This window comes from Drosophila gunungcola (assembly GCF_025200985.1).
Source record: "Drosophila gunungcola strain Sukarami chromosome 2R unlocalized genomic scaffold, Dgunungcola_SK_2 000030F, whole genome shotgun sequence".
NCBI lineage: Eukaryota > Metazoa > Arthropoda > Insecta > Diptera > Drosophilidae > Drosophila > Drosophila gunungcola.
In genome coordinates, this window is record NW_026453176.1 from 665,302 (window position 1) to 690,735 (window position 25,434).

General features: G+C 40.9%; 4 protein-coding genes across 8 annotated transcripts; 2 read left to right on the plus strand and 2 right to left on the minus strand.

The window, feature by feature from the left end:
- Positions 1-430: 430 nt before the first annotated feature.
- Positions 431-2,553, minus strand: LOC128256888 (probable cytochrome P450 6a14). Its single transcript, XM_052987596.1, has 2 exons — positions 1,006-2,553; positions 431-950 (listed from the first exon to the last, which is right to left on the minus strand). The coding sequence occupies exons 1-2, from the start codon at positions 2,117-2,119 to the stop codon at positions 535-537; spliced, it is 1,530 nt and encodes a 509-aa protein (XP_052843556.1). The 5' UTR covers positions 2,120-2,553; the 3' UTR covers positions 431-534.
- Positions 2,554-4,844: 2,291 nt separating this feature from the next.
- On the plus strand, positions 4,845-6,698 carry LOC128256894 (probable cytochrome P450 6a14). Its single transcript, XM_052987601.1, has 2 exons — positions 4,845-6,006; positions 6,064-6,698. The coding sequence occupies exons 1-2, from the start codon at positions 4,902-4,904 to the stop codon at positions 6,477-6,479; spliced, it is 1,521 nt and encodes a 506-aa protein (XP_052843561.1). The 5' UTR covers positions 4,845-4,901; the 3' UTR covers positions 6,480-6,698.
- Positions 6,699-7,255: 557 nt separating this feature from the next.
- On the plus strand, positions 7,256-8,763 carry LOC128256889 (probable cytochrome P450 6a13). The gene has a single exon (XM_052987597.1). The coding sequence runs from the start codon at positions 7,268-7,270 to the stop codon at positions 8,747-8,749; it is 1,482 nt and encodes a 493-aa protein (XP_052843557.1). The 5' UTR covers positions 7,256-7,267; the 3' UTR covers positions 8,750-8,763.
- A 1,598-nt stretch (positions 8,764-10,361) lies between these two features.
- LOC128256874 (uncharacterized) lies at positions 10,362-24,369 on the minus strand. 5 transcript variants are annotated; one of them, XM_052987571.1, is made up of 13 exons: positions 24,218-24,369; positions 23,751-23,915; positions 23,053-23,679; positions 21,652-21,787; positions 20,444-21,549; positions 19,832-19,894; positions 14,270-15,478; positions 13,437-13,781; positions 12,584-12,901; positions 12,377-12,524; positions 12,112-12,317; positions 11,617-11,800; positions 10,362-11,040 (listed from the first exon to the last, which is right to left on the minus strand). In XM_052987571.1, exons 3-13 carry the CDS (start codon positions 23,180-23,182, stop codon positions 10,692-10,694), a joined length of 4,194 nt encoding a protein of 1,397 aa, XP_052843531.1. In that variant the 5' UTR covers positions 23,183-23,679; positions 23,751-23,915; positions 24,218-24,369; the 3' UTR covers positions 10,362-10,691. The 5 variants fall into 5 exon arrangements, with proteins under 5 accessions (XP_052843531.1, XP_052843530.1, XP_052843529.1 ...); XM_052987570.1 differs by lacking the exon at positions 23,751-23,915; XM_052987569.1 differs by having other exon boundaries at positions 23,053-23,915.
- Positions 24,370-25,434: the final 1,065 nt, after the last annotated feature.

Below are 25,434 nucleotides of genomic sequence, written 5' to 3' on the forward strand. Positions count from 1 at the left end.
TCCAGAAAACAAACCAATATATCTGCTTATTATCCAGAGATTGGTTTAGAGGATACAAAAACCATTTCTTTAGGTTGTTTTTATTGAATGGTGATAACTTTTCTACCACCCTCCATACTATTTTTTGGGAAATTTCAAAATAATGTTTTAACATTGCCCCTGGCTATTGATCAGATACTAAAGCTGACTGGCTGAAAAACAATAACAATAAAATCCATTTACCAAAATATATTTCGTTTGGCCTTCAAGCTAAACAAAGTTTAGATCAGTTAACAGTTTGTTAAACAACTAAAAAATGTAGCCAAAGAAAAATGTAATTTGTTTTAATCTGATTTAGCCCCGGTCCTCTGTATGAAATAAATTAGAAAAGTTTTGCCCGCTTTTTCATCGTTGGTATAATTAGTATATAAATAATATGCAATTTTTTTTGTTTGTATATTGCATTTTAATCTATTTTTAATTTACATGATACTTTAATTTATATCTGATTTAACTTTCACCCTTTATTAAACACAATTAAGTTTTTGTTTAAATCTAAATGGCTTCCACTTTTAGGAAAAGGCCATTTTCGGTGGCCAACAGAAATGACTTTTTCGACAGAATCAATGGAACTTCGGTGCGATTCGACACGGAAAATTGAAAGCTGCGAAGCAGCGTCACCAGACCAACCTTGGCCTGAACCTTGCCAAAACGCAGTCCAATGCAGTTGCGCGGACCATCGCCAAAGGGCAAATAGGCCATCGGATGGCGGGACTTGACTTCCTCCGGATCGAAACGGCTGGGATCGAACTTCTCCGGCTCGGGATATATCTCTGGGTCGTGGTGAATATTGTGTACGGGAATCAAGGCATTGACGCCGTTGTCGAGCACAATGTCTGTGTGGGGCACCTTGTAGTCCCGATTGCACTCTCTAATTAAATGGGGCAGAAGGGGGTGCTTCCGAAGGGTTTCTATGGGAAGATGTATTAGTCTTTAACTGAGAAGTTCAGATAAGCTCGTACTTACCAGCCACCACCTGGTCCAAATACTTCATTTCTGCCAGAGCGTCGTAGTTAAGCTCTCCTCCTTCCACATTCCCCAGCACACTTGCAATCTCATCCCTCACACGCTGCTGAGTCGCAGGCTGCATGGCAAGTTCATACAGGCAGAAGGACATGGTGCTGGAGGAGGTTTCGAATCCGGCCACGAAGAACACAAAAGCCTGGGCAGCCATTTGTTCGAGGGTCAGCCCATGGGACAGATCGATACCCTGACCTTTTTTAGCCGCTTCTTGGTCCGCGGCTCGGAGCTCTATAAGCTGATCGACAAAGTCGTTTCGCTTAATGCCATTCTTGAGGCGATAGTCCACCGTGTTCTTCACAGCCGACATAAAGAAAGCGGTTATATCATCGGGTAACACCTTCAATCGCAACTTCTTGGCCAGCTTGGCATTGGTAAACAGAAATGCTTGCACTAATTGCGAATGACGACGCCGCACGAATATCTCACGGCCCTTGTTGCGGAACTCGGCATTGGGGTCCTGGAGGCTGTTGCACTCCAGTCCAAAGGCACAGGATCCAATTACATCAGTGGTGAATCGGGCACACAGGTCCTTGATCTCCACAATGCCGTCGTCCATTTGGGCCTGTTGCACAGACTTTTCCATGGCCTGGGCCAGGCGATGGCCCACTTCGACAATCACGCCCGTCATGTGCTTCATTTTTCCGGAGGTGAACACAGGACTCAGCTTGTGCCGCATCGATCGCCACTCCTCGCCCTCCAAAGTGAAGAGGTGACCCGTCAGGGGATCGTCACGGGGATTGTTGAAGACACCACGATCTTGAAAGTAGCTGAAGTCCTTGATCAGCACCTGCTTGATGAGGTCCAGATCGGTGATCAGGGCGGTTCGCTTGAAGAACATGTACATTCCCGCGAAGGAAGCCCTGCCCTTGAACTGATCGTAGATCCTCTGGTTGATGTCCCGAAAGTGGTATTTCGACCCGATCCCCTTCATGTTGCCAACCAGCGGCAATGGGCGCTCGAAGGGCACTCCTTTGCGTTCCCAATAGGTGTAGATATTGGTATAGAAACGATAGGCCAAAGCCAAGACCACGCCCACAAGGGCGATTGTTAGCAACATTGCGAGCGATTACTTTACACTGTTCTTGCTTAACTCTTAGAACATACTGATTATCTAGCCGCTGAGTTTGCCTTTTTATACCTTAATTGAGCTCTAAACAAAATCTTATCACTCAGCCAACATAAATGATGGTAGTAATATTTATTTTTGAAACGACTCCAAAAACTTTTAAATATAAATAGTATTTTTCATTTTATATACAAATTGCTAAACTTAAGCGAAAACGGGTTTTAGGTATGTTGAGCAATCGCAGTTGAACAAAAAAACAACACTAATGGGAAATCCCTTAATGGCTGACGAAATTTTCACGCATGGACGGGTAAGTGTTATGTGGTACCCGACTTCACTGGATCACCGTGTAGTGAGAACTGAAAAATTTGCCGCCAAACACGATGACTATAGATTTCTGTCGAGCTTTCTAACACTTCGGAGGCTTTATCTCTCTCTCTTTTATTAAAATAATAGACACCCACTTCGAAATTTTAAATACTCATTTTTAGAACTCTCATGAATGAAAAAACTAGTTGACTAGAAACATCAATTTATCTACAAATTTTAGTCAATAAAATATAGTATGACAAATACTTTAAGGTAGTTTCCCAAGAGGCTTTGTTAATCATTTAAGTTATGAGCTGCTCAACTTGCATTATATATAGGTATAACTTTTTTCTTATAGCTCTATGTATAATAATTATAAAATAATAATTACACACTTTAAACTTTATAGACCTCATTAAAAAAAGTGAAGCCTGAAAATATTTAAAAACTAAACACCAGGTCGACTGAAACATAAACAACAATTTATTAAAGCTCTTAAAGTAGAACTGAAAATGTAAATAAATAAATAAATTTGATTCTAATTATTCCACTTAAAAGCCGCAAATCGATCAACTTCAGCATAAAAACGTCATAAATTTATAATAACCATAATTTCTTTAGGAACTGCTTGATTATTTAATTTCAGCTTCGGTTTCGATTTTTGTTAGCCACGCTGTGAGTTTTATGGGTCTAGCTGTTTTTACTGCGGCATTACGATTTTTATGTCGATTGGAAGATGGCACATTAGCGGCATAAAACGGGCCGTAAGCATTAGGCCCAAATCCTTTAAGCACAAGAAACAGCACACACGCCCGCACCCAGAGTCACAAAATGCTTTTAGGCGCGACTCCGTTTTATTATTTACTGAGAAGCCGCAGATAGAGGTCCTTTGGGGTGGAATATAGGCGGCTTGAACACTTCAATGCCGCCACAAACTCGCTGTCCAGCTGGAATACCGTTTAATGGGCCTTTAATCGCTTTCGCATAAAGTTTTGCCGCGACTTTGTATTAAGTCTGGGAAATCAAAGAAGCCAGGGGCTCGATTTTATGTAAGTTTCATTAAGTTTACGCATGATTTTTGCACATTTGCCGCGTTTGATTAAAACTGAGATGCAATGGCCAATAGGAATCACAGAAGTCGTCTTACAAATCATCAACAGTCTGTCAACAAAGTCGTCCTGTTTACTGTTTACATTCATGCTCACATTTCAATTAAAAGGGTAAATAGTCAAGGAGCCTATTGAAAAAGTGTCATCAGAAGGAGCTAAGACTAAGCAATCAAAACTCCCCTGGCAACTGAAAAATATTTGTGGGCTAAAAGAGAGTCAAGAAGGCCAGTAAGGAGAAGGAATTGCAAATACCATTCCCAACAATATTGTATAAAATAGAATTATTCATTGCGATATTTTTGTTTTTTGGTGATAGCAAGCACAACAAATAAAATTGCCAACTGATATTGCTTGGCTCTCTTCAGCATTACGAAGCGTTTGTTTGACTCTTTTCTTATCATTTCTGTTCTGACAATCATGTCAATGTATACAAAACATTTTTGATAAATAAAAGGTATATGGGTGTATTTAATTTAAATTTATTTTCTTGATTTTTGCCTTTAAAAAATGTAATGAAATTCTTTACAATGACATTCATTCACTTGTTGATTACGATATATATAGCTTATGGTTTAAAAATATTATAACAAAAAATCAAATTTGTCTTATATGCATAAAATCTAAATTTTATAAATTTTGTAATTTAATTCATCAAGTTACTTATCATATAAAATACTTTTTTCACTTCGATTTATGTAAATTTTGTTTATTAACCAAACACTTGAAAATGACTAAACTTGAATTTAAACCTTCATGATCGATTTGTATTATTTTTGTATTTTTATAACATATGGCTTAAACTTTAAACGAAACAAATATAATATTTTGTTTTAAATTGGAGAACAATAAAACCCCACTATTGTTTAGGAACGCAGCTGTATATAAATTACTTTATCAGCTCTTTTTGCGATTACGAGTACAACATTATGCCGGCACTCTGTGTCTCAATTCAGCATTACAAAGCACTTTCAAAGTCCGTGAATAATTAATTTGTTTACTGCTTTATCAATCACTTTTGTTTTGATCATTTTGCCGAGAGAGAAGAAAAGAATTGTGAAAAAAAGCTTTGACAACAGAGCGGCACTTACAAAAAGTTAATGTTTACCTATTAGTTTTGTTATTATTGCTTTATTAAAGGCGAATGCTACAGATGATTAAACATATGACCTAAAGCTTAGCCAATAGAGAAATATATATAGAAGCTTTTGTATAATGCTTTGGCAAAAACTTTTTAGTTTTCATTGCGCGTTGCACAAATTAAGTCGGTTAGCACTTCTTACCTAGAAATTCACATTTAAAATGCAGAATTGCTTTTGAAAACTATTGTATTCACAATTAAAACTGAACTGATCGCCATGCTGTTAACACTAGCATTATTGGGCGTGGCCCTGTTTTTGGCCTATAGTTTCTACCACAATTCGTACACCTATTGGGCCCGAAAGGGAGTGCCTCATGAGCGGCCATTGCCTGTGATTGGCAATATGATGGGAATCGGGTCGAAGTACCACTTTCGGGACATTAACCAGAGGATCTACGATCAGTTTAAGGGTAAAGCTCCCTTCGCGGGGATGTTCATGTTCTTCAAGCGAACCGCCATGATCACCGATCTGGACCTCATCAAGCAAGTGCTCATCAAGGACTTCCATCACTTCCAAGATCGCGGTCTTTTCAATAATACCCGAGATGATCCCTTGACGGGACACCTTTTAACTCTGGAAGGCGATGAGTGGAAGTCGATGAGGCAGAAGCTGACGCCCGTTTTCACCTCCGGAAAAATGAAGCACATGTCGGGAGTGGTTGTGGAGGTGGGACACCGCCTGGTCGATGCCATGGACAAGTCAGTGGAGGCCGCCAAGGTGGAGGATGACGATGTGGAGATCAAGGACCTGTGTGCCCGGTTCACCACGGATGTGATTGGTTCATGTGCCTTTGGGCTGGAGTGCCACAGTCTCCAGGATCCCCGTGCCGAGTTCCGAGAAAAGGGTCACATGATATTCGAGAAACCACGCCACCCTATGCTGGTGCAATCATTCATATTTACCAACGCCAAGTTGGCCAAAAAATTGCGGATGAAGGCATTACGCGATGATCTGACCGAATTCTTTTTGTCGGCCGTGCAGAACACAGTGGACTATCGCCTCAAAAATGGCATTAAGCGAAACGACTTTATGGATCAGCTTATAGAGCTGCGAGCCGAGGACCAAGAAGCGGCTAAAAGGGGTCAGGGTATCGATCTCTCCCATGGACTGACCCTGGAGCAAATGGCCGCCCAGGCCTTTGTGTTCTTTTTAGCTGGCTTCGAGACCTCCTCCAGTACAATGGCCTTCTGTTTGTACGAACTAGCCCTGCAGCCTGATATTCAGCAAAAGGTAAGAGACGAGATAGAAAGTGTTTTGGGAGAAGGCGAAATTACCTATGACGCTTTAGCGGAAATGACCTATCTGGACCAGGTTTTGGCCGGTAAGAATAATATTGTAATTACAAAAACTGAAAACCCTAACACACATGTACCTACAGAAACTCTTCGGAAACATCCCATTATTCCACAACTTCTGCGCGAAACTAATCAGAGCTACAAAGTTCCCAATACAGAGCTGATCATCGAAAAGGGAACTACAGTGCTGATACCAATACACAACATTCACCACGATGCGGACTTGTATCGCGAACCGGAACGCTTCGATCCCAGTCGCTTTGATCCGGAGGAGGTGAAGTCCCGCCATCCATTTTCCTACCTTCCGTTCGGCGATGGACCCCGAAATTGCATAGGTTTGCGTTTCGGCAAAATGCAGGCCAAAATTGGCATTGTGTCCCTGCTAAAACATTTCAATTTTGGCGTTTCGAAATTGACCGAGATTCCCTTGACCTTGGACACGCGCAGCCCCACTTTGTCCACCAAGTATGGAGTTCATCTGAAAGTTGAACGCATCTAGGCCCTGCAGAAAATATGAAATCTCGCATTGCTCTAATTTAAAAGAAAACGAAACTTTAGTGATTTATTCATTATTGTTCGGCAATAAATCCTTAAAAATTTGGATGTCTGATAAAATTGTATGTGTACTGACAAGTACACTGATAAGCAAAAGGAATAGTAAGAAAAATATTTATACTCAAAAAAAAATCATATTTCATATTTTAATTTAATATTAAATCAATATATTACATACAATGAATATTTAATTGAATCATTTGCTAGTTATCTTTTTGAATTTATATGAAAAATATTTGTTTTTAAAGCATTTTATTTCAGTTAATTATGGTTCAAATTTAAATATTACTGATAAGAAAATCTGTTACAAATTAAACATTGAAAACAATAAACCGCAACGCAAGAAAATCTAGGCGAAGAAAAATTATATTGAGTATAAAATACTTGCATATACAATGCTGTTTTATTTCAGAGTACATACTGATAATATTAAATTAATAAAAATTGTACTTTAAAATCTTAAAAAATAATAAATATGCCATTTTTTGTGTACTTTTTAATTTAATAAAAAGTATTTTAAATCGCTACATGTAAAAGTTCTTATTTTTACCTGTTTTAGTTGTTTAGAACCATTTTTAGAGAGCCATATAAAATGACTCAACAGGTATTTGGATAACTGCAGTTTAGAGAGAAAGAGGCAAATGGTGAGAACTTAAAGAAAGCTTTTCCGCTGTCGAATCATGTGTGCCCCACTTTTCCACTCAGTTGCTATTTCATCCAAGTGTGGGCACCATGTTCACGTTTTTGGCTCTCGTGTTCGCCGCTGTACTTTTGCTATATGTCAAGCTTCGCTGGCACTACGCCTACTGGAGGCGCAGGGGCGTGGCCGGCGAAACACCCGTATATTTCCGCGGAAATATGAGCGGATTGGGTAAGGAGCTCCACTGGACGGATATCAACTGGCGGATTTATAAGAAATTCAGTGGCACAGAGCGCTACTGCGGATATTTTACCTTCTTGAACAAAGCGCTGTTCGTCATGGATCTGGAGCTGGTCAGGAAAATAATGATCAGTGATTTTGGCAGTTTCGCTGATCGGGGGCTATTTCATAATGTCCGGGACGATCCGTTGACGGGAAATCTCCTATTCCTGGACGGACCCGAATGGCGCTGGTTGCGCCAAAACCTGACGCAGGTCTTCACCTCCGGCAAGATGAAGCTCATGTTCCCCAACATGGTAGAGGTGGGTGAGAGGCTGGCGCAGGCTTGTCACCAGCAGATCGGCGAGATCGAGGCCAAGGATCTGTGTGCCCGCTTCACCACGGACGTGATCGGTAGCTGTGCCTTCGGTCTGGAGTGCAATAGCCTCCAGGATCCGGACTCGGAGTTCCGGCGAATGGGACGATCGGTGACCACGGAGCCTCTGCACTCAGTGCTCGTTCAGGCCTTCATGTTCTCCCAACCGGCTCTGGCCAGGATGCTGCGCATGCGTCTGTTTCGTCCGGAGGTTAGTGCATTTTTCCTGGACACCGTCCGCCAGACATTGGACTACAGAAGGCGAGAGAATATCCATCGCAATGACCTGATCCAATTGCTCATGGAGCTGGGCGAAGAGGGAGCCAAGGATGCGTTGTCTTTCGAGCAGATTGCGGCCCAGGCACTGGTGTTCTTTCTGGCCGGATTCGACACTTCCTCCACCACCATGTCCTTTTGTTTGTATGAACTGGCCCTTAATCCCGACATTCAGGATCAGCTACGTGTCGAGATACTTGATGTCTTGAGCCGCAACAACCAGAAGCTCACCTACGAATCCGTTCAGGAGATGCCGTATCTGGATCAAGTGGTGTCCGAAACCCTGCGAAAGTACCCCATACTGCCGCATCTATTGAGACTATCCACCAAGGAATACCTGGTGCCCGATAGCAACTTAACATTAGAGCCGGGAACTAAGATAATGATACCTGTGCATAGTATTCACCACGATCCAGAGCTGTATCCAGATCCAGAGAAGTTCGATCCCAGTCGCTTCGAGCCGGAGGAGATCAGGGCCCGTCATCCGTTTGCATACTTGCCCTTTGGCGAAGGTCCTCGCAATTGTATAGGCGAACGCTTTGGCAAGTTGCAGGTGAAGGTGGGTCTTGTCTACCTCCTGCGTGACTTTATGTTCAGCAGGTCCAAGCAAACACAGATTCCCCTTAAGTTTTCCAGTCGCACATTTCTTATATCGACTCAAGAGGGAGTTAATCTACATATGGAAAGAGTGGCCGCGCCCTAGACATTCTATATTTTTTGTAAAAAAATACTCAAACCGATATCTTATCTACAATAAAAAGCGATTCGAGATTACATTAATTCCTACAAATATAATACACTTTGAAACAAAGAAATTGTCATGATGCTCAAAGCTTTGTATTTGCACTCTCTCAAAAGCTTTGTAATCAAAACAAAAATGATAATTAAATAAATAACCCAAACATAAGAACGCAGATAATATACCCTTACTTTTAAAATAACTTGGGTAATATATTAAACAGTATTACAAATCTGTCTGAAAATGTCTTATAATGTTTGTTAATTTGGAGTGCAGAAATAAGAAAATATTTGGAAAGATTTAATTGCAAATATTTTAGAAAATTTTAGAATATTTGTTTTGTTTATTTATTTGCAACAGTTAGTTTAAGTATTTATTTTAGATATTATAAAAATTAAATTGTAAAACACTTCAAATAAAAAAATTACCCCATATAAAAACAACAAACACTAAAAAATTCAGTTTTTACGGAGATTAAATAAATAACAAAGTTGTTTACTCACATATTTTCTGTTTATTGAATTTATTTTCCATGGCAGATATTTTACATGTAAAGCTCATTGCTACAACACACCGATGGTGGTTGTAATGGATAACCAAGTCTGCAAAAAGCTGACAACAACCAACCAAATAAAGTTACCTATATTTCAGTGATTAAATGTTAAGTTGATGAAGTTACCTAAGTATATTTCAGTGATTTAAGAAACTAATTCTCGATGTGCAGACTCCAGGTTTCAAATATAGCACTCAACATAGTTTTATAAGAGCCTCCTAAAGCCGTTTCTTATACTTACATTTTTAGGTGTCTCAGCTCATCAAGTTTCATGTTCTGGTTCATCCAGTTTCGTTTTTACCAAGAAATATGAACCTTGGGACAATGAAGAATTTCTATCTAGATTTTAGAGTTCGGAAATCCGAGGACTTGGAGAGCGGTCCATACTTAAGTTGAGTAGATTTGTGGATAAGCAGTGATACCAGGACATTTTTATACTTTTGCAGAGGGTATTATGAATTCAGTCAGAAGTTTGCAACGCAGTGAAGGAGATGTTTCCGACCCTATAAAATATATATGTTCTTGATCAGCATCACTAAGAGAGTCGATCGAGCCATGTTCGTCTGTCCGTCCAATTGGAACAATCGGGGAAAAAATGAAAAAAAAGTTTTCTGTTCTTAAATTGTTTTTTTTAAGTCTTTCGATATTTAAATTTAAATTTTAAATTTGATCAAAATCGGACGACCATATATATATATATATATAGTTCCCATAAAAACAATAAACAATGTTAAAAAAAAATTAAATAAAATTACAATTTCTCAGATTTAAAATTTTTTTTAATTCTTTTGGACAATGGAATGGTTTTATAAATTTGAAATACGCTTTTAATTTCTAACAATCCGAAAACGAATAAATAAAGTGAAAAATTAGATTAGTTGGTATACAAAAATTGATAAGCTTCAGGTTTTTGATATTATCTATAAAATTTGCGGCTTACGTTTTGATTTCTGCCTGGCAGTTGAATCATTCGGTTGTCTAATCATAATTAATATAAGAAAATCATGTGATAGACGTTTTTTTTCTTCTTCGTAAAAACTAATTTTATTAATAATACATACAATTCAGCTTATAGATAGAAAGAATGCCTGCACGCAAGCTGTCATTAAGGTTACATTTAACGTTCAGGGGAGTTAAGTTAATAAGTTAATTGGTTTCGCTTGGCTCTGACGACAATGGTATCCAATCTCAATGATGATCACAACGACAACGTCCACGCGGTCCGAGTAGATCTGTCCGGGATTAGGGGCTTGGGTTTTGGATATTGGATTTTGGGTTTTTGGGTTTTCAGGGGGAATCTATTGTACACAAGTATTGCTTAATAAACTAAAGCCAGCATAGATCATCGCACCACTAGCACGAATCCTTGTTGCAGTCGACAAAGTTGCTGAACTCGGTGGCATTGGGCGGGCCCTCACTGTACAGGTAGGTCACGGGCCACAGACGGGCGGCGGCAAAGTCGCTGAGGCTCTGCAATCCGCCGGGTCGCGGTGGATGCTGGCTATATTCGCTGCTGGCCGCCGTCGCTGGCTGCGAATGGTGCGGATGCGGATGCGAATGCGGATGCGGATGCGGATGCTTCTGCTGCTCCTTGGCACTGGGCAGTCCCAAATGGGAGTGCGTCGCCTGGGTGCCGTTCTTACCGGGGAAGTACCGATCGCTGCACTTGCGCCACTGATCCGACTCGTCGCCCACAAAGCACCTGGGAATACAATACATTTTTTTAAAATTTGGGATGTTTTAAGGTGGCAATTAAACTTGCATTATTGGGGGTGCCACAGAAATTACTAAGTTTTGGAAATAACTTCTAATGATATCCAAACGTATGCTGTACAAAGATTTATGTCGTTCTTTTTGTTTTAAATATTTTATTGCTTACTTTAATTCTCCATTATAACTAGCTTATAATTTATCGCTTTCATATATAAGGTAATATCACTTTTTAATTTTATGTTAAGACTTTCAAAAATTAAATTAATGTGAGTTTTAAAAATTAAAGCGAATATTGACATTAAATCTAAAAAGGAAATCTTTTCATATCCTTAAGTTTTCAAATTAATATTAAGTTTATTTTTAAAACGACATTAAAGGTCTAAAAGTATGTCATAAAAAAGAACGTAGTCTTTTGGAAGAAATAACAAGACTGTCGGACTTAAAACATATTGTACTGCATACTCTAGACATCTTTTAATTCAATGTCAAGACCCTGCTGGTTTCTGTGGCACTTTTGGTGCAATGGATATAATCTTTTTGGATAATCTAAGTTAAATCCACTTACCAGGGATAATCGAAGCCCTTGCTGTAGCCGCAGGGGTGATCCGCCTTGCAGCAGTAGTCCCAGGAGCCCACCTCAGAGGCGTCCGTCTCGCAGGAGTAGAAGCCGGTGATCAGATTCTTGGCGCAGGGGCTGCTCCGGCGGCAGGGTTTTCCGGACACGGTGTAGTGGCGCCAGGCCACGTCGCCTTTAGCGGACAAGAAGCGGATTTAGTGGGGTCAAGAGCACGGATTTTGGGGGTGGATATCGGAACGGTGGCATGCAAACGATCGGTTAGTAGCTTTTTGGGGGATTCGTCTTTCGGTTATTCTGGGGAGTGGTACCACTGTACATGCTAGTAAACGTTATTTACACAACATTCTCCGCTACAAACTAATTTACACAGATTCTAATGCTAGTAATACACAACTATTGCTAATCCGCTGCCCGGTTAGAGCAATCAGGAACCGGTTATTTACACTTGGATCGAGGTGCAACAGGTTAGTAGGTTGAGTTTACCCGGTTCCCGGAAGATGTCCATGCGGCGATCGTTATTAACCCGCGATCCGCCAATCGTGTTGACCTTGTCGCGACACGTCCAGTCGAAGGGATTCCAGGCGAAGAGCCAAAAGTCGCGATCCTTAGTGTGTGCATAGTGCACATCCTGCTTTAACTCGGTCTGATCCAGGTCGGAAAGCTCGCAGTTGAAGGAGCTGGCATGGGAGCTAGTAGAGGGGATTTAATTATATATATTTTTGAAACTTAATATATTGAAAAAACCAACCCATAACTGAAAGCGAAGCACTTGAAAGGTGTCGTCTCGCGGAAGCGTATGCACTCCTTCTTGCAGGCCATCTCCGAGGGCACGGAAATCACCTTCTTAATGGCCGGCGGAAGCAGTCTAGCCGGAGATCCATAACCCAAATAGCAGACTAAGGGGAATATTATTATATTACTTCTTAACGCGTGGAAAACCCTAGGAAAAACCCACGTTTCTTGTGCTTCTCATCCACAATCGGCTGGATCTCGCATCCATGGCCATAGCTCGCTCGCTCGAAGATGTCGAAGGCCGCGTCCAGGATGAGATGGCGCTCCTTGTCCATGTCCCTCACCGGCCAGTCACTCAGCTGGCAGTTGTCAATGACTCCGGCATGCCGCTGCTGGCCATATCGGAAGGCAAAGGCCCGGCAGGTGAACTTCGTGGACCGGATGCACTCCATCTCGCATTCGCCCACAGATCGCACGGTCAGCGAGTCGCGCACAATTGACTTGAAGAAACGTGTGGCATCAATTGCACGGAAGAAGCATTCTAAAAGAGCAGTTGAAATTTAAGTCATTTTTAACGTAATAAATTCTGTACTATTTAACAGACAACAATAGTTTATATTTTGCTAAAACTTTATTTAAAACAAATTGAAACATTTACATAGCACTTAGACAATTTTAATTAACAAATAGTATTGTAAATATTATTTTACAAAATTAAAAGCAAGTAATGAAAATGATGTTATGCATTAAAAAATATTTTTCCATTTTTGTAACATATTTAAGTCTGCTTTTTGTTTAAACAACAACACAAAATGACAATTAGTCAGTGGGTGCTTCTACTAATAGTAACCTTCAGATTTGTATCAAAATGAACAAGTTCGAATTAAGAACCATCTACCGAAGTTGTAGGCAATATTATTATTACTTTTTTGTCACCATATCTAAGACTTTTAACCGTGATAAGAAAATAAATATCTTATATATATATTTATATATTTTATAGTATTTTTTATTAACTCAATCAATTATTAACTAATCATTTGATATTGTGTGTTTTAACATAAGGCCAAACTTACGTGCATTTCTGGGATCCGAGAGAGCGGTGCTGGGACCGGCGGTATCGTGTCGTCGCGATGGCGGAGGCTGCCGGCACACGTCCATGTCGTCCGCCATGGAGTAGATGTCGTAGTCCCGATCCGGCTCTATGTCCACGTAGTAGTCGAGCATATTGATGGGTCGGTCACAGAGCATGCAGTTGTCCCTGCCAGCCTGGTTGTATCTGTAGCTGTAAGTGTGGCAGATGAAACTGGGCCGCTGATCCGAGCACAGACGCTCGCACTCCGTCAAAGTGGGCACGTTGTAGGCGTGCTTCACGGCCGTCTTGTGCAGCCGGAATCCCTCGCTGGTTTTGGCCGAGCATTCTGGGATGCAACAAGTGACAATTGATAAATAATTGCTTAAAATATTTAAATTTTCAATGAAATAGAAAAGCTTTACCATGTCACGAATAATAATTTAAATATTTTTCAATATAGAAAATATCTAGTTTTACAACAAAAAAAAACTTTAAAATAAAATAGTAATTTACAAAAGCTATACCAGAATTTCGCCCAAACAAGATTTTAATTATTCAAAGATGTGGACAATTGTTAAACAGAGAACAATTTTTTAAATCTGTGCTATATCGGGAGTTTATTTTTGCACAAATAAATAATTTAAAATGCTGCCCAACATCAACTTTTCAACGCAGAACCTTGTGGTGGGACTTTTTGGCTTGTGGAATCTCATAAATTACTTCAATGAATACATTACTAAGGTATTAAATAAATTTTAGTTAGGACCTTATAAGTTGCAAGGATTGTAAACATCTTAAATTCGTCTAAGTGAGTAACTTTGAAAGTAGACTCACCATCCTGTCCCGGTCGCCGTGTCCACTGCTGTCGGTAATCGTTGCGCCTCCTAAGGTAATCCTCCTCGTAGCCAGATCCTGGATAGCTGAGCACCGAGTTGGACTCGCGATGCGGAGCCCCCAGCTGAAAATAGTTGAAGTCCTGCTGGTCCTTGCGCCGCTGCGACTCACTCAGACCCCAGTACGACGAGGAGGATGAGGAGGAGGAGTGCTTGCTGCTGCCGCCGTAGCTGCCGCCGTAGTGTCCCCAGTTGTCCTCGCCACCAATCAGATAGGGTACGAACTTGTTGGGCTTCTTGTAGGAGCCGGGTGGCCCCGGTGCTCCTGCTCCATCGCGATCGAGATAGTTGTGCGACGGACGACTCGGTGGTCGATAGGGTGAGTAATCCGAGCCAGGACGATAGGGTGGCCGGTACTTGTCAATGCGATCCGTTTCCGGGCGCGGCGGTCTGTAGGCGGAGCTATCGTAGCCGGAACTACTTGGCAAAGTCTCCCAACGGTCCGGTCTTCCAGGGCGATGGTGTGGCGGATCGTGGCGATCGACGTAGGCATGGTCACCGCCATAACTGCTGGGCGGTGTGTGGCCAAAGTATCCTGAACTGGAGCCCGTGCTCGAGCCGGAGCCATGGGAGGAGAACTCAAAGGAGGATTGGGAGGACGAGCTGTGGGAGGACGAGCTGTGCGAGCCATGGAACTCGGAGGAGAAGGGCGGCGGTCGGTGCTCGTAGGAGCTGCCCGGTGGACCCGATGGTCCGCGATAGTGATCCACGGCCGTGCTGACCGGCGGGCGGTAGTGATCCCTGTCCCTGTCCCGATCCCGATCTCCATAGCCGCCGCCCGCACTGGGCTTGAAGTACACGGGCTGACTGCTCACCGGACCCTTGGAGCAATCCTGGCAAGCACTGCGACGGCAGCTGCTCGGCGCATTGCGATCCCGCTCGTAGTAGTCGTAGTCCGGATGCCTCAGCAGATTGGCGTCCCGGCGATCCGGACTGGAGTAGAGGTCCATCTGGGCCAGCGGCATCTCGACCAGCTCGCAATCGCCCTGGCCATGACCCGACGGATCCAGCCGGTAGTTGAAGCCCTCGCACATGAACCTGCGCTCCCGTCCACACTCCCGCATGCACTCCTCCACCCGCTCGCACGATATGGAGCGGCGTACGAAGTGGGGGGCAATCCTTTTGCCGGCCAGGACTCGCCGGAAGCAAGCTGAAACAAGGAGATCAAGTGGGTGTTGCAGTGCCAGTTGCAGATGCAGCTGCGCCTTACGCAATTGTGGGCAGCGCAACAAAAAAAGGGGGAAAAAGATCAACCATTCAACGTTTGGAGGCAGTGAAGCGAGGACAGAACCCAAGATCGGGGCTGGGTTGCTTCATGGGTGTCTGCACTTTGAAAAACTTAAGCATTTCTTACTGAAAAAGGTGCAAAGTTGGCAGCTAACTAATATCTTGACAGTTTTGTATAATTTTGAGAATTATAAGCTTGTGTCAAACAGCGAAAAACGAATCATAAATTAAAATTGTTTTTTAATGATAAAGATGTTGCCTACTGGCGTTTTAAATTAAAATAATATCAAATACGAAAAATAATTGCAAGAATAATAGTCTGGCTTACTTTTTCTCTTCTAATTAAATAAACATTATTTAAGTTACGAAAAAAAAGAAGCTATCGACTGCGGAAATTGAGATAGAAGTACAGGAAACATATCTGAGGGTAAGAAAAAAACCCATTAAAAACTAAAAAAGAAAAGTGAATTGTAATCAAGTTATTTGATAAAAAATTAAAATAAAAGTAATATATACAATAACGAGGAAGCTCTAGAAAATGTATATAAGAAATAATTTGCTTTCTTGTTGTCACAATTTGTTTTGTAATTATTTAAACATTAGCTGCCAAAAGATAATAAGCTTGACCCTATTCTTTAAAAATCATTTCACTTTTTAACTTTCCAGTGAAAGTTACAATTGTAAAATTGTAGAAAAACTTCTTATTTAAGTCTAGAACAAAGAACATATTTTTTGACGAGTGCATTTATGTTCAAGTTGGTATCTGTTTCTGTTACGGGTCGAAGTGTTTTTCGCTGCTGTGTTTTTGCGGCACATCCGTTGCCGTTTTGAGTAAATTATGTTCGAGTCATGTTGGGTGCCGTGTACTCCAAGCGAAGATTATCTCCGGGAAAATTGCCAGCCAAGACAACGTATTTTTCACGCAGAACGATGGAAATTATGCAAATTACTTTAATACGCACTCCGAAATTCGGTCGAGAGTTGGGCCTGCCATGGGCCCCAAGTGGAATGACCTACAAGCAAAGTAGCCCCCTCCCTACCTTTGGCATCCTCCACTATGATAATGGTGCTGCTGAGATCGGTGTGTCGCGTAGGACTAACGAACTTCGATCTGCTGTCGTTGGCGCGACTCAAAAGCAGAAGCAGCGACAAAAGTCCACAAATACTACCCATTTTTCGGGGGTTTATTGTACCAAAACGTTGTGATTTGGTGTGTTTTGGTGTGATTATGCGATTACGTAATGGCTTAATTAGCGTTCTGGGCTAATTAATTTCTGTGCAATGTCAAGCGCTTTCAAAACAATGGGCCATCGCACACAGGACACGGAGACGCGAACACGATTTTCCGGACGGGTATTTTTCGACGCGCGGCGCTGGCGATTCTAATCGCGAATGAACAGCGGCTGTGGTCAAGCTTGCGGTTTTATACGGTATTAGAAAATCGCGCGCGATTTCCGAGCTTTTCGCTACTACGCTTCTGAGCTGGCAAAGCTTTTGCGCTCTGGCGCTCAGAAAATCTGAAAACTCCCATTTCCAGCGGATTCTTTTTTATTCGACCCCAACGCAGAGAGCGCTTCGTTTGCCCAGAAGCCTTGGATCTCCGGTATAATGAGCATTTTCAGTTGCGCTTTTTTTTTTTTTCTTCTATTTTTTCGGTGGAAGATGCCTATCTTGGCCAATGATTCAGATGAAAATACGAGGGTACAGATCGCTGCGAGATGCGATACAGATGGGGGCAGCCAACCGTTAACAGACCTCGCTCAAGGATGCCGCATCTTGATATGATACTTATTATTTCGTTTCAATAAGAGCGAACTTAATGTGGTACTCGGAAAATCTAAGTCCAAACAGTTGGCCGCCTGAACATAGCCGAATAAATCATGGGCAAATAAAGTGGATTAAGGGCCAATTAAAATCTCTCATAACATTGTTTTCAGCTCAAGGATGGACCATTTTCAAGCTGCTTTATAATGGGGTGTTAAATGGCTACGGAGTTTATTTTAATAAAAGTCCCAACTTTGAATCTTACAAAACATTATGGATTAAACTTGCATTTGTAAATATCACTTTTTACTAAACTAATACTGTAACTTTAACTTAAAGTATTCAAAGTGATGCTTTAACTAATTTTCGAACTAGTTTTTTGTGACAGATATTTTGAACAATTCAATTAATTTTATAAAAAGAAATAACAATGAAGAATTTCACGTGTAGTTATTACGAATTTTAAAGATAGAAAATATTTTGATTTACTTTATTTACACAGTAAAATAAAACCTTAGGGATATATATATCTCTAGAATTTTATTTTATTTTAAACTAAAAATTTTATGTTTATCTGAAACACTTTACGATTAGTTAAGGCTTTTGTACTTGGAACATAATAATAGAATAAAAACAAATTGATAATTAAAAGAGAAGCCAACTCTGAAGGTATTTACTGATAAACTACAATTTTATGATGCAGTTTTAAGACCACTTCTATATCCAAAAGGAATAAATCATCCTGCCATTTTTAAGTTCCTTGCCTAAGTCTTTTGTTTTTGCCAAGATATTTCTGAACCATACTCAATTTCTCAGGGCTTTACTGCATTTCCCAATCAAGCCTGACCACAAATATGAGACCATCGATCATATCACCCCCTCAACCATCCAAAGCAGCCGACTTGAGTGCATTTCCGTTTCTGAATCAATGTCACTGCTGTCAGGCAGTGGTGCCACGAACTCGAACCGCAAATGTGGGTGGTTTTTGTGCACCGACTTGGAGTTCGCATTTGCATACAATGACTGCCAGAGGAGTGTGCATGCTGAGTGCGGTTCCACTCCGTTCTGTTCTGTTCTATTCTATTCCGATCTTGCACAACGCTATAGAACCGCCAAAAACTGGAGATACCTATAGCGAAGATCGCTTCCGCCTCCCAGCGAACTGTATAGCCCAATCTCCAAGTGTAAATAACGATCTGTCCCACGCCAAATAAAAGCAAGCTAACTAACTAACTAGCGAACACGCCACCTCAGAAACACAATTAATTGCTCCAACGTCATCAAGTTTGGCATTTGAACTTGGCTTTTCTAGGCACTTGGCATACGAATATTGCTTGTGGTATATTCGGTAGGCTTATGTCACCGCCACCCGCTGGGTTCATGTACTCCACTCCGTCACACTTGGGGAACTCGAAAGGAAGTCGAAATCAAAACACAAATTGTTCCCTGATGATCTGGCTTGGTGGTTTCAGAATTGTCATAAATCTTCTGCACTTGACAAGTCAATTTCTTCTGTAAAACAATGAGATCATATCAACTGAAGAGACCGGAACAAAACCAGGTGGAATTTATTTTGGTGGGATTATCCTTGCAGAAATAAAGTAATAAGTCTATATTTTGATCTTAAGACCCATTTAGATGAAAAAAAAATACATTAGTAAGGGATTTTAACTTAAAGGAAGTTTTCTTTACTGTAAATTTCTTCTAAAGAGCCATTTAAAAAAACTCAAGCGACTAAAAAAATTCTGTATAAATCCAAGTCGTTTTCAATCTAAGTCATTGTTCAATAGAGAATCAAATTAGTTAGAGACCTATTTTGAAAGAAATTTTAAAAAAGATTAATATTGATTTGTAGATAATTGGATTACTTTCAAATATATAATTTTAAATTTCTACTAATAATTGCCTAATAGAATGATCTTAGAGAACCAAAGCAGCTAAGCATTACATGTGGGTGACCCTAATTTTTGCATTCCCATTTAACCCCGCTGGCCATTTCTCAAAACTTTGGCCACAGCATTATTTATTATACCGTTTTGTGGGTGGGTTAGTTCGTGGAGCTTTTGGCTCCGTTGTATATATATATTATGCGATTGTGAATAATGCCGATGTGTACTGCAACCGCCCACTCACCCCCAGAGACCCCAGATCCGATGAGCATTATGCCAGGCTAATGGGTTTAGTTTTGTTACGCAAATAAAAGCCAGGGAATGTGGGTCAATCGGGCGTCTGTCATCTGTCACTTGACCAGTCGGTCGCCACGGACCCCGAAAGCTAATGAGTTTTAGTTGTGCGCCATGTTAATTCTAAATTTTAGTTTTTGGTTTTGTTGTTGTTGTTGTTTTTGTTTTTATTGCAACTCTCAAGTGACCCGTGTCATTGTCTGTTTATATGGTTATAGGCACAATTGCATGTCTGTGGGGTTACTGAGTTAGCTTTGGGGACATCACGAATCCGTAAATTAGTTGAAGGTAGAGGAATCAGGGAAAACGAACACCATAGGCCAACTCACCCTTTAGTTCATCCATGGGATATCCCAGTCGATCGCGGTCTCTATCGCCAGGCATGGGTCGTTCTGAAAAATAATATATTTGTATTATATAATAATTTTCTTTTAATAATATGAGGAAACTAAATGTGATCTTCCTTTATTCAGAAAGATAAAGATCAATTGGCAATCTTAAATATCATTAAGATCATCTTATAAACATTAGGTGACTTAACTGAAATTTTAATTGAAAATAAAACGAAAAAAACATCTATTAAATAAGATTATCCTTGAGCTTGTTTAAATAAATTTAGGATAATTATACTTTAAAATTAAAAAAAAGAAACATCATATCATTATGTCACAGTCATTTTTATATTAATTTGTCTTAAGTAGTCTTTCTCAATAAAATACCTACCACACAAAAGGAAATACAGAAAAAATAAGAGTTTCTTAATTGGTAACAAACTATACGTAAAATTCCAAATCAATAAGAACAAATTAAAAATATTAATAATAATTATAATAATTTTGATTTGTAATTTAATGTAAACTCTTATTATTTATATTTGAATTCATCCAAAAATTTTATTTGAATCTGATGTTTTGATCTGACACTCATTTATTGTTACTCACTGCTCCCTTGCATGAAGTCATCGGGATTGAAGTAGGTGGCAATGGTTTTGTCATCATCATATCCTCCGTATCCGTCTCCGGGTCGCATGGCACTGCCATTTCGGCGGACGTACTCATCCCGTGGCGGTGGAGGTGGACCCTCGTAGGGAGGCGGCGATGGCCGTGCCGATGGTCCATTCATTCCGTAACCATCATGCGGCGACATGGCCGGTGGATCGGGTCTATTGGTATAGTCAGGACGGGGTTCGCGATGCGGATCATAGCTGGGACTGGGGCGTGGTCCGTAAGAAGGCGGTGTGGAGCTGTCATGGGGGCGTGGTGGATACTCCGGACGATCTGCCGTGGGACGGGGTGCATACTCAGTGGGTCGTGGTGGCCCTGGCGGATATTCCGGACGATCGGCAGTGGGACGAGGTGGTCTGCCACCATAACTGGGACGCTCCTCCGAGGAACCACTTGATGGCCTTCCCTTCGGCGGTGTATATCTCTCCGGGGACCCGTAGCTATAGCCATTTCCATAGCCCAATCCAAAGATTGGTCTGGGCGGGCTGTGAGGCGTGGGCCTAATGCCCTCGTCCTCTGCCGGTTCGATGGGTCCGTAGTGCGGTCGATAACGCTCATCCACTTCGGGGGCATTGGCTGCATAGCCACCGGGAATGTAGGCCTCTTCGTTGGGCGACGGGTAGTTGTTCTCGTACAGAGTTGGGTATTTATAGAGGGGATACAGATCGTGCGAGAAGTAAAGGCGATCACCAACTCCAGGTGGTGGCAAAGAGGAGGGTGGTCCCAACGGATGAGGAGGACCACCACCTCCACCTCCAGGCGATGTGTGGGGTGTGGGGTTCACCAGCAGCACGGGCGTATTGCCCACATCCAATGGCCTGTTCGGCAGATCCAGTGGCGTCGGACCGGGTGAAATGGGACTGGGTCCGGGAATGGGCAGTGGTCCGGGGGCAATCGAGTTGTCGCTCAAGTCGAAGCAGTTCGTCTTGCGCGTGTACAGATCAAAGTCGGGATCGAAAATGACGCCCCCCGGCCGCCCGCCGCCCCCCGATCCGTACTGCTCCGATGACAACTGACAAGTGCCGTTTCCGCGTCGATGAACACTGCAAAAATTCGAAAAATTAAACAGAAACACACATACATATAGATATGTACATAAGGTGGAAATTGGGCAATCAAGGGGTGACAGGTGGAAGACGACTCACCCAAACGAGATGGCCTGACACTTCTCGCCCGCCTGCAGGCACTTCTCCTTGCACATCTTCAGCGAGTTGGTGTCTTCGGTGCGGAAGGTCTTCTCAAATGGCAGCATCGCCTCCAGTGCAATCCGCTCAAAGCAGTCTGTCGATGCAAGATGGTAGATGGTAGATGGTTGATGGTAAATGGTAAGATCCAAACTACAAAAGGTTCAGCTGGCAGTTAGGTAATCCTACTCTACCCTACCCCCACACTCCACCATTTTAAACAATTGCGTCACCCCACTTGCACTTTCAAGGCCACCGCTGGTGCTCCACTTCGTCCACTCTACGGTAGGTTAGTTTTATTGACTCTGCAATTGTCTCCATTTTCGATTGTTGGCCCGGCTTTGTTCTCCATTTGGGTTTGAATTTGAATTTGAATTTTATTAACTTTGCGTGCTCGCGGGACGCAGTTGGGTGACCCATAGAATTTTCGTCAGTGCATGAATAATTCAAAAAGGTCAAACCATAGACAAAACACATTGCTCCGCGGTGTCTGTGGTCTGCCATGCTTGATGGATTGGCCCCCAGCCTTTGGTTGTTACTATTTCCAAGAAATTACTCATTTAGAATATTTGAATATTTCCCTGGTAATGCTTGCAATAACCATTTATAACTTACATTCAGGTACTATTCCTAGTGCTCATAATTAATTTTTTATAGGTTAAGATCAAACCATTTTTATACAAATTTAGCAATAAAATAAAAATTTTGTTTATTATTAGTTTTGCTAAACAGGTTAATTTCAAAGCCGTAATGGCTTAAAAACACAGATTGTAGTATCTTTAATGACGCTGTTAATTACCATATTGTAAGTATTTTCCCATTCGCATAAATCTCATAAAAAGCCAGTTCTCAAAATGACATAAAGCTGATTGTAACGACCATTTGTTTACTGGCCTAAATGTTACTTATTAACATGCTAACTGTATTTTGAATGTCTTGAACACTGTGAATTATGGGAAAATTGTTTTTCTAAACATTTTAATATTCCATTTAAAATATTAATATCTAAAAAGTATTTCACTAAGAAAAAACCTGAAAGATACTGTTTAAAAACTTTATGGTACTGTTTTTGTGCAATTGTTCACATTACTTAACAATTAATGTATTCCCGGCTTAAAGCTCTTTCAGTTTGGTCTTACCTTAATAAAACTTTATTCACCTACTCTTTAAATAGTTAACAGTGCTAAACAAATTTTATTCGATTTTGTATAGAATTTCGTTTGGTTTCGAAATATCGAAAATATAAACTTTTTGGGGTGCACCAAATATTGCTTAAGCATCTCCATATATATTGGAACCATGTTTTACCCCCAAAAATGTGGAATAATGAAGTAATTCTCTATTTCCCTGTATTTAACTTACCATTTCGAGCCGATACCAATTGATTGTCGACTGTCAAAGCCTCAACAAAATCCCATAAACCGATCAGGAGAAATGCGAATTGCAGACGCATTAATCGCTGACCAAGCATGTTATCGCTAATCGCGATCATTGAGTACGATTAATTGGCGACCCCAGCGGCAATATCGGATGTTATGATGCTTTCTTTTAGATTTGCTCTCACTTAACTCGCTTTTTTTTGGCACTTCCCCTTTTGCATTATCGGCGGTTTCACTTGGGCTTCTGGCCAGAAGATTTGCTCGAGGCACCGATGGGATGGACGGGAGATTTCGAACTGAGAGACAGCGATCTGCTCGAGACTCGTAGAAACCTTCTGCTTCTTTCTACCGCCTTTCTTTAAAGTCGCGTGTATCTTTCTTTTCTTTATTTTTTTGTCTGATTCGTTTTGTGTTTCTGGCTTTCGCGTTACGATTCGCTACTTTTCACATTCATTTCACCGTTAATTATGTTGCCAAAATATGCAGATCGTTAAAAATGAGCCAAGATCGGCTTTACTTATGGGCTCGCGGGCAAGAAGACCCGTCTAAAAATTCTGCGGTTGCGGAAGAAGCCGACTCCACATAATTATGATGTGACTCGGCTGTAATGCTGCGGGTGGGAGAGAGAGGGCGAGAGTCAATAACCTGGCCAACCAACCAAGCGGTACGGAGCCTTCTTACAGGCGATGACGTCAGAGTTCACTGCACAGGTGCCTGTGACCTTTCGACCAAAAGTTTCTGGTGTTGGCCGATAATTAAAAACTCTAATGACAAAGTGCTCATCAATGCGTAAATCCAGCATTTGTCATCCCAATGCCGAAAGCCCCTAAAACAATAATAACTCAACTTTTCATAGTTGCAAAAAAAAAAAACAAAAACAATTAAGGTAAGAATCTTGATAATTAATTAAAAAGCTGACAGGCGAAGAATTCTTCGCAGAATAAGAATAAAATAATTTTGATGGTGAAAATTGTTAGATTAGATTCGCCGACTTTCTTCTTTTTGTTTTTGGGGCGAGGGAAATTAAGCTGGGAAATGTAGCGAATATAACGGCATTTCCGTTGCGCTTTGACACTTTGCAAACTCCACAATTTCGGCTAATGACAAGAAAGCCCTACAAAACACACACACACCCAATTTCAATTTACTTTTTTTTAGTTTCTTGTTTTATCTTTTGCATTTGATTCGGCTTTGGGTTTGTGTATTTATTTTATTTTTGCTTTAATTTTTTTTGGGGCTCGTCTCGTTCGGTTTGGCTTGTTTTCGCTGCCTCGCGCACTCGACGCCGATCCGCACTCGCTAAACAATTGAAACTGAATAAAATTCTGATTTAGTTGTGTTCGAAACTCATCGGAAGAGCAGAAAGCGGCGCAGACGCGACAGTGCCGCGGCAGAGCCCCGGGCAGAGGCAGTGGCAGTGGCAGAGGCAGCGACCGAGCCAGGTAAGCATCTCTCTTGGCAATTTGTGGATGCCACACTAAGATAAAGTTTCTAACACATTTTAAATATATTTTATAACTTCATATTTTATGTTTTCATTCTTTAAAAAGTTTGTCTTTTTTGGAATCTGGCTTAATCAAAATGGAGCTTTCTTTGTATGTTGTAAAAATAAAAAATAAAAAAAATTAGTCTTTGTTTTGTTTTTTATTCGGGAAAAATAAGCTTAATTTTCACACAATTTATGGTTGAAACACTAACTTTAAGGAAAAACCTATTATTATTCAGAATTTTTAATAATACAAAATATGATAATTACATTAATAATGTTATTTAAATAACAATTAGTTTTTACGATCTAACTGCCTAAGAATTTAAGAAAATGAAATGATCACAACTATATTTCAATACGATTTTACTTTAAGTTAAATACTTAGAGGCTTTGAAAAAATATTGCTTGTTCTTAAAAAATTGTTTCTTGCTTTTTAAGATTTACCTTAAATTAAGTTTATGTACTTGAAAAGCTTAGCCAAATGGTTAAGAACGACAAGTTACAATTAAAATGTTATTAAATGAAAATAAAAAGTTTCTGGCTAATTACTCATAATAGGTCGAAACACATTTTTTCCAAGTGTAATTTAGATGTTGTTTGTGGTGTTAAGAGGGAGGAGGTGGGGAGCAAGAGGCGCTGGAGCTGGACTTTGCAGATCGTCATCATCATTATCATCATTAGCATTGCCCACGCTGCGCCCACTTGAGACATTTGTGGGCAAGGGGCTCTTCAAGGAAGGGAAATAGCTACTTGAGGGTTCGTTGGATTTCCCCCCTTGTTCCCCCTTCCCAACAGCTGGCAATGACTCTCGAAAATTGTTTTAAATGAAATTGTAACAGGGAAATTCGCCCACACAATGAGGAAAACTCAAATGCC